This window comes from Psammomys obesus, unplaced genomic scaffold (genome assembly GCF_907164565.1).
Source record: "Psammomys obesus unplaced genomic scaffold, mPsaObe1.curated_primary_1811, whole genome shotgun sequence".
In the NCBI taxonomy this organism is placed as follows: domain Eukaryota; kingdom Metazoa; phylum Chordata; class Mammalia; order Rodentia; family Muridae; genus Psammomys; species Psammomys obesus.
In genome coordinates this window covers 34,519,617-34,527,719 of record NW_026596034.1, presented here as the reverse complement: position 1 = coordinate 34,527,719, position 8,103 = coordinate 34,519,617, and the positions used below count along the sequence as shown (strand labels likewise).

The following is an 8,103-nucleotide window of genomic DNA, read 5'->3' as shown; positions in this document are numbered from 1 at the left end:
TAGTTCTGCAGGATGGATCGGCTGTGGAGATGTGACGTCATTGAAGAGATTTTCAGTTGGCAGCATTACAGCGCATGTTCCAGAAACACAGCATGATGGTTCACATCCCAGCAAGAAGTGCTGGTTCCGGGCACCGAGCATTGGCCATTTCAGGCAGTTTGTCCTAATTTCATTTGTGTTTACTCCAGACACAGACTCTGTCCTCCGTCTAGCTGTTTGTTTAAGATTTTTTTTTTTTATATATCCAAAATGTGTTTATTGGGATGGCTCCCACTCATCCTCAATCGGGCGCATTCAGTGCTGCTTCCTCCTGAAGGAGCATCCTTCTGTCAGCCTTGCTTTTCCGCCAGTAGGCTGACAGAGAACAGTGGAGCAGCCAACACACAATACTACCGTTTGTGCATGGCTAAAGACCGTGGTGATTTTATAGCATCCTGGGCATTTCACATCCAAAAAGTAGGAATTGGGGCTCTGCACCAGGCACTTTTTCTTGTGTTTCCTCTTCTCCTCTTCTGGAGAGGGATGAAGGAGATCCTTTTCGAGAGGCATGTTCTCGTAGGGAGGTCGTCACCGCCGGAAAGGCAAGTTTTTTTTTTTTTTTTAACTTAAGTGTGTGTATGTATATATGTGTGCAGTACCCTTTGAGGTCAGAAGAGAGTGTCATCTGCTTTGGAGCTGAGGTTACAAGTGGTTGGTAGCTGCCATGTGGGTGCAGGGAATTGAACCCGGGGCCTCTGCAACTGTAGCCAGTGTTCTTAAGCGCTGGGCCACCTCTGGTCCCATGGGCTGAGTAAAAAAATGCTTCCTCTGTGAGGTGCCACACTGACTGATTCAGTCTTTGTCCTTTCGCAGTTCAGTTTATGCTTTGAAAAAATATTTTTTTTTTTTTGAGAATTTCTATGGAGAACAAAGATATTGTCCTGTTTTTTTTTTTTTGTTTTTTTTTTTTTTCTTTTTTTCCTATTATTGTCTCTTCATAGTTTCATATCCTTTGGCTCATATTCGTTGGAGGCCACTTTTTGCAAGGTGGCTGGTTATGTAGGAATCTTGACTTGATTAGGTAATCTAATACCATTTATTAAACAACCTGTCTTTCGTCCACCCATGCGATAGGTTTGTGCTTGCACACACACACACACCCCTGAGCTCTCTATTCCAGCCTACCACTAGTTAACTTCGGCGGTTTTTCTCTGAGCCTATTCTTATTAAAAAGGTAATGTACTATTGAGACTACATATTCCCTCAGATAGCTTTCATTTAATGGCTCACAAAGTGGGTCTTTTGCATATTACTTTACTGAAACAAAATCTAGCAAATACCATTAACTATGACATGTTTTCTTCTGTGAAAAAGAAAAAGCCCAGCGCACTCACGGAGTTGTGTAGAAAACTCCCACGCACTGCAGTTCTCCTCCGCCTTCTTTTCCAGGCATTTGATGCTATCTGTGTCTTTTGCAATGGCAACACTGGCAAGAAAATGCATTCTCGCCAACCCCCCCTCCCCAACATTCTTCACCCAGCTTTCCCCACAGCAGGAAGCTGGAGCATCTCCCAAGGACACCTGCCTCTTTTCTCCTTTACTAAGAAATTTCAGAGGCTGCCTTACATTTTCAACTACTTTCAGTAGAGCCCTGTAAAGGGCTGTCCAGATATTGCCAGTTATTTGCTGCTGAAAACTCCCAGGTGTCTCTGATGTCATGCCCTGGGTGCCTATGTTTTCACAGGTCCTGCGGATCATGACAGAACCAATGCTCACTAGCCAACACAGCCTGACACAATGTCAGATGGTTTTGACACTGTGGAGTTAATGTGTGACAGCTCAGCTCCTTCGTTGAATTTGGTGAAATCACTTTACCTCTAAGATATGGGAAATGGGAAATCAGGCTTGAAGCCCACGACAAGGAGAGATACCTAGACCACCAGCAAGAGGACACAATGGAACCCTGGATTCTCCCTAGTTTGGAAGTGGCCGGAAAGAACACAGACAGCTACAGCAAAGGAGAAGCAGGGAGCAATCTTGTTCAATTGTTGTGGTTTGAGTGAGGGATGTCCCTCCCTCATGGACTTATATATAATAAAATCTGTGGTCCCCAGTGGGTGGCACAGTTTGGGGGAGGTGATGGAACCCTTAGGAGGTACAGCCTTCCTGGAGGAAGTAAATCAGTGAAGGTGAGCTTTGAGAGTTATAGTCCTACCAACCCTCCCCGTGTTCTCTCTCTCTGTCTCTCTCTCAACTGTGATCAGCCAGCTCCCTGCTCCTGCTACCATGGTGGCACCCTCCTGCCATGATGGACTCTAGTCCTCCAGGGGCTGAGTCCTAAAATAAACGTCTGTTTGTTTTTTTTGAGACAGGGTTTGTCTTTGTAGCCCTGGCTGTCCTGGAACTCACTCTGTAGACCAGCCTGGCCCCAAACTCAGAGATCTAGCTGCCTCTGCCTCCCAAATACTGCCCGGCAACTCTTTCTTTAAGTTGGCATGGCATTTTAATTTGGCAGCAGCAAAGTCACCAGTACAGCTCCCAACAATCCTCTGAACCGGAGCTAAGCACATGACTCAGGCCCAGCCAACTTGCCCATTCTGCTCTGCCAGCCCCAGCTTCCTGGAGGATGGTATAAGGACCCAGACCAGGTCCAGAAGACTCTGTCCTAGGGTTGTTCCAGCCTGGTTTGTCTTCAGTGATGTGCAGCCTCTCTGCTTCCCTGCTTCTCCTTTGCTGTAGCTGTCTGTGTTCTTTGTGGCCACTTCCAAACTAGGGAGAATCCAGGGTTCCATTGTGTCCTGTTGCTGGTGGTCTAGGCATCTCTCCTTGTCGTGGGCTTCAAGCCTGATTTCCCATTTCTAAGGGTCTGTAGTCGAGGTAGGCATGGAGTGACCGTATGCTCCTAAGCTTTTTGAGCATTAAGGACACGCTCAACGGTAGTCAGCTGGGATGCTGTTCAAGACCCCACTGCAGTCCTAGGCCTTTCTTAGGATGAGCTTTCAAGCACCAAAACCATATCCTGGGTAGACATACCTCAGCAGTAACAGCCATTAGCAGAATTACAGAAGCCAAAAAGCAAGGTTAGTACATTTAGGGACTTTCCCAGAACTATGGTCTTTGATGGATTGGTCTTTGTTTTTATTTTGGGTGGTGGTGCTGCCTACATGTTGGGTTCCTCGGCCTGAATGGTACCTCCATCACGGTATCAGTTGTGTTAAGGTCTGGGGGTCTGTTACAGGGAAACCCATGCTCTGAGTGGGGCAGATGAACCCAGACAAGGCCTGGACCACTTGACACCTTTTGCACAGGGGACTGTGAGCCCAGGCACCACAAAGGAAGCCCAGAAGCCTGGCCTGAGTAGGTTTGGGGTGGCCTACCCTTGGCTTCAGACAGCAGAAAACAAGCACAAACATAGTCTGAAAGGGCTGCCTGTTTAGGAGATGCTCCCAAAAGCAGGGGACAGGGGAAGGAACACGAGATTCCTCCTACTGTTCTCGGGGTCCCGCCTCAGAGGTGCTGAATTAAAAAATCTGCCTAGAGTACCTCCCTCAGTCACTAGGCTGCAACTTCAGCTGGGAGAAAGCCCCGCCCTAGGTGGCTGAAGCTTCCGGAAGAGAAAGGTGCAGAGCAGAAGACAACCTTTGTTACCCTGGATGGCAGCGGCTTTTCTGGATCTAGCTGATGCCTTACAGTGTCATGGCCCAGAGCTTGCCAGTCTCAGCACAGAGTGTGGCGATTTCACCAGGACAAGTGCCCCCCCCCCTCAGTATTCCTCCCCCATCAGTTGGATTCCCAGGACAAGTGTCTGACCGGCCCTTCTGTCCAGCAGCCTTCCCACTCCAGCCCTTCGTGATTACCCCATAATCAACTGTCATTAGCAGCCAAGCAGAACAAGTCAGTGGTAAAAATCAGGACCTAAGATTCGACTGTCCCTTTTGAAGCCACACCAGGAGTTTTGCATTTTTTTTTCCCTTCAATTTTGCAAAGTGGGCAATCATGTGAATATAACAACCCAGTGACAGCATCCTCATGCACTCTGCTCTCACCTCAGATCTCGGGGTAGATGCTGGATGCAGGATGTATCCACACATCTCCCCAGTAACACGGTGTTAGACCGGAACTGTTCTGTCCTGCTCTTACCCGAGCAGGCCTTGTACTTACAGAATTTAAGTCCTACCAGAGTGATTTGTGTTGCTTAACAGCTACAAATGTGTCAACTTCACTCCAAACCAGCCAAACCCGGGGAGCTTCCGTGTAAATACAGATGCTGCCTCAGCAGCCATAGTAACAGATGCCGCAATCTCAAGGAGGGCACTCGTCAGCATTAGGTCTGTGACAATGAGTGGTCTATATCGCTGAGCCCTGAGGTTCTAATGGGATGTTCAATATGGCTTCCTGATCCACTGACCTCACACTTGTGTTTTACAGAAGCAGATCCAGAGTTCCAGTGAAAGAGAAGGCTATGGCAATGTGAGAGATGGCTAGCCTGAGGTCATTCCCTGGGACCACAAGTCAGAAGGAGAGAACTGACTCTTAGGCATTGTCTTTTGACTTCCATTTGCACACGTTCTGTTCAGGATGTTGTATCTTGTGCCAGTGCATTCAAGGCTATTCCCCACATTCTTTTCTATCAGGATTAGTGTATCTGGCTTCAGGTCTTTGTTCCATTTAAACTTGAATTTTGTGCAGGGTGATAGAGATGGATCTATTTACATTTTTCTACATGCTGACCTCCATTTACACAAGCACCATTTATTGAAGGTGCTTCCTTTATTCCATTGCATATATATGGCTTCTTTATAAAAAATCAGGTACCTGTAGATTAACATCTGGGTCTTTGATCAACCTGTCTATTTATATGTGGCATCTCTCTCTAATCTCAGGAGGTGGAGTCAGGGGGAATCTCTGTGAATTCAAGGCTAGCCTGGTTTACAAATCACGTTCTAGGCCAGCTAGAAATATACAGTAAGACCCCATCTCAAGAAATGTCCCAAACAAAACAAATGACTAGAGAATAGAATCGAGGGTTTGGGATACCGCTCAGTGGGTAGGGTGCTTGCCCAGCATGCATGAAGCCCTGGGTTTGAGTCCGAGGATGTACACACCAGGCTAGGTCTCATGTGTCTGAAATCCTAGTACTTGGGATGTGGAGGCAGGAGGATTGTAAGTTCAAGGTCATCCTCAGCTTCGTAGTGAGTTTGAGGCTTATCTGAGATACACGACACCCTGTCCCAACCTCCTCCCTTCCCTCTTAAAAAGAATGGGAACTGGAGCTCTTCACAGTTCTTCTAATTTAACAAACCATAGTCTTGGGCCCGTGCTGGCTTTCTAGCTTGGCCATTAACAACATTGGTGGGAGGACCTTGGATCTATAGATTTATTATTGACAGCTGAAGTTTCCACCCGGACACAGGATACTCTCTCAACACTGTAATACATACAGTCAGCTCACTGAGAGGAGCAGGGGCTTCCTGGCCCTAGGGGTGGCACAGATAACTTGTATCCTCCCTGTGTCTTAGACGGACCCCATTCAGATCCACGGGGTTAGCTCTTCCCTTGGATCACCTCACAGGGTAGAATTTGCAGATGGCGGGAGGCACAGTCTTGTGTTTCAATTCTCTGGCCATAGCAGGGGAAGAGAGCTTGCCTTTGACAACTGATGGTGGAGCTCTTGCCCAAGAAGAGAAAAATGGTCCCCTATTTCAAAGGGGGCTTCCTTGGCAAGTACTCCTTCCCCTTCTCCCTCAATGTTTAGGACCAATGGGCTTCTTAGAAGCACATTGCTACATTCTGAAAGACAATCCCAGAGGGATAGCCATTCCCATGGTGACCCCCAGAATATTCTACCAGCTGTTCTGGTGGGGAAAGCCTGAAGAAGAGCTGTGCTCTGCTGGTTGAGGTTGCAGTTCTTGCCTGGACCAGATAGCCATTACCCCGGTGGGGTCCCCTGCTCTCTGCCTGACTTCATCTGGAAAGTGTCTCTAGACGCAGACTCCCCAAACCACGCTTGATATATGGCCCCTGACACAGCTCCCTGTTAGCTCTCCCCTCGCTGCGCCTATATGTTAATTAAGCACTGACATTCTACTCTTAGGATAGGAATGTGCTCTATAATGCAAATCAAGTATCCGTGAAGTGCCTAGTTCAACCAATTATGTACACCTATTCTTGGAGCCCCCCCTCCCACTCCCTAGGGGTAGATAGCCTTTGTCCTCTGGTATTAAATTTGAACTAGCCATCAGCTGTTCCTGGGGTGTGTGATCCCTGTACGGTTCTCTCTGGCCATTCCAGGCACGCTTCTTATCTCCTGTGCTTTCTGACTTCTTGGGCTGTTGGGAGGTAGCCCCTAGGCAGGAGAAGAACACTGTGCTGTGATGGTTAGAGTCAACTGTCAACATGAGAGACTTAAGAATCACCCAGGATCCAGCCTTTGAACATGCCGCTGCTGCTGCCGGTGGGGTTATCTTGAGTGCGTAGAGGTAGAGAGACCTATCCACCGTCAGTGGCACTATTCCCTGGCTGAAGTCATGGACTGTGCAAGCAGAGAAGTTGAACTGAGTAGCATGCATCCATTGTTCTCTGCTTCTTGGCTGCAGATGTGCATGTCTACCTGTGGGAGAACAGTTAATGGACTAGTCTACTGAGATCTAGCAGAACACACCATGTGCAGTAAATTCAACAGGTCAGAACCATACCTAGGCTGTTGGATGCATTTCCTAAGCAACACGGAGCCAGAAAAGCAAGCTGCAGAGCCGTGCATTCCAAATGACAGGCGGGGAAGCCCTTCCACTTGTTTACAGATGCAAGAGCATGCATTAATGGTGTAAGAGCGTAAGTGTGAAGGCTAGGTCTCCACTGGAGGCCAGAAGTGGTGATAAATAGGAGGAAGAAACTGGACAAGCAGCTGAGGTCAGGGACCCACAGCAGCCTTCCAGGGGTGCCCTCCCTTCTCTGCCAGAATGCCGAGGAATGATGCTTTCTCCTTTCAGGGAGCTCCTCAGCTGGAGGCCGTATGAGACCATGGAATTGAAACTCCAGGCCAGACACTAGCCCCTCCCCATGAGCAGTTTTAGCACTGGACCTCTAGATTTTCAGGGGAAAATAGGTTCTATCTATGCCCCTCTCTCAGCCACCTCCTAAGCGATTTTAGCGTTACCTTCCCATAGGCAGGAATGTTACACTAGCCTTGATCAGGGCGCTGTGTAAGCCCATTAAGGGGAGGGTATTTCCCTCAATGAGAAAAGAATGGACCCTACCTCTGGCCTTGGTGGAGACCCAACATTCCAAGTTACCCAAAACATAAGCACTAATCTTGATGAGCCTGTCAATCACCTGGAAGAGACCTCCTTCCCCCAGGAAATCTACCCAAAGTCATTGGTCTTCCCCCAACCCCCGCCCTGATAAAGAAACAGGAGAGATAATCATCCCTATAATAAAATAATGTACTCTTCCTTTCCAGAAAACCAGTCATGGTATCTTCTATGTCTTTCAAAACTGGCCACAGTGCTGGGGGGTAGCGACACGCCTGTAATCCCGGCACTCTGGAGGCAGAGGCAGGCAGATCTCTGAGAGCCAGGCCAGCCTGGTCTACCGAGTGAGTTCCAGGCCAGCCAGGGCTTCACAGAGAAACCTCGTCTGGAAAAAAAACAAACAAAACAAAACAAGAAACTGGCCACAGTCCGGGCATATCTTCTGGATATTCTGGCTTCTTCACGTTTCTTCTGAAGCTCACCAGCCCCTGCTCTGCCTCACTTCTGCCATTTGGCTGCTTGTCCAACTTCTGTTGCTAACCTTCATACTTAACTCAATGGTGGAGGCAGGAGAATCTCATATTCCAGCAAGCCGGGTCTACAAAGTATGACCCTGTCTCAAGAACAACCAATCAATGGGGCAGAGGTTGCTCAGTTGGCAGGGAATGCACATGCTGGCCAGCAAGAGGCCCTAATCCTAGCACTGTCTAAATTGGGAGTGGTGATTACTCCTGTAATCTCAGAATTGGCCTGTAACGGAACTTCAGGAGTTCAAGGTCACCCTCATCTACATACGAGGCTGCTTGTCTCTCAGGTGTCTCACAGACAGCATGTTCTGCTCCCCCCTTTTCCCCCATTCTAAATCCAACACCAG

The 8,103-nt window shown here is 48.2% G+C and overlaps 1 protein-coding gene across 1 annotated transcript; it reads right to left on the bottom strand.

The window, feature by feature from the left end:
* Positions 1-228: 228 nt before the first annotated feature.
* LOC129687059 (40S ribosomal protein S27-like) lies at positions 229-564 on the bottom strand. The gene has a single exon (XM_055621346.1). It carries the CDS (start codon positions 547-549, stop codon positions 295-297), a length of 255 nt encoding a protein of 84 aa, XP_055477321.1. The 5' UTR covers positions 550-564; the 3' UTR covers positions 229-294.
* Between the last annotated feature and the right edge of the window lie 7,539 nt (positions 565-8,103).

Coding starts and splice junctions, on each gene's coding strand:
- LOC129687059 (XM_055621346.1), bottom strand. CDS start 549: ATGCCTCTCGAAAAGGATCTCCTTCATCCCTCTCCAGAAGAGGAGAAG.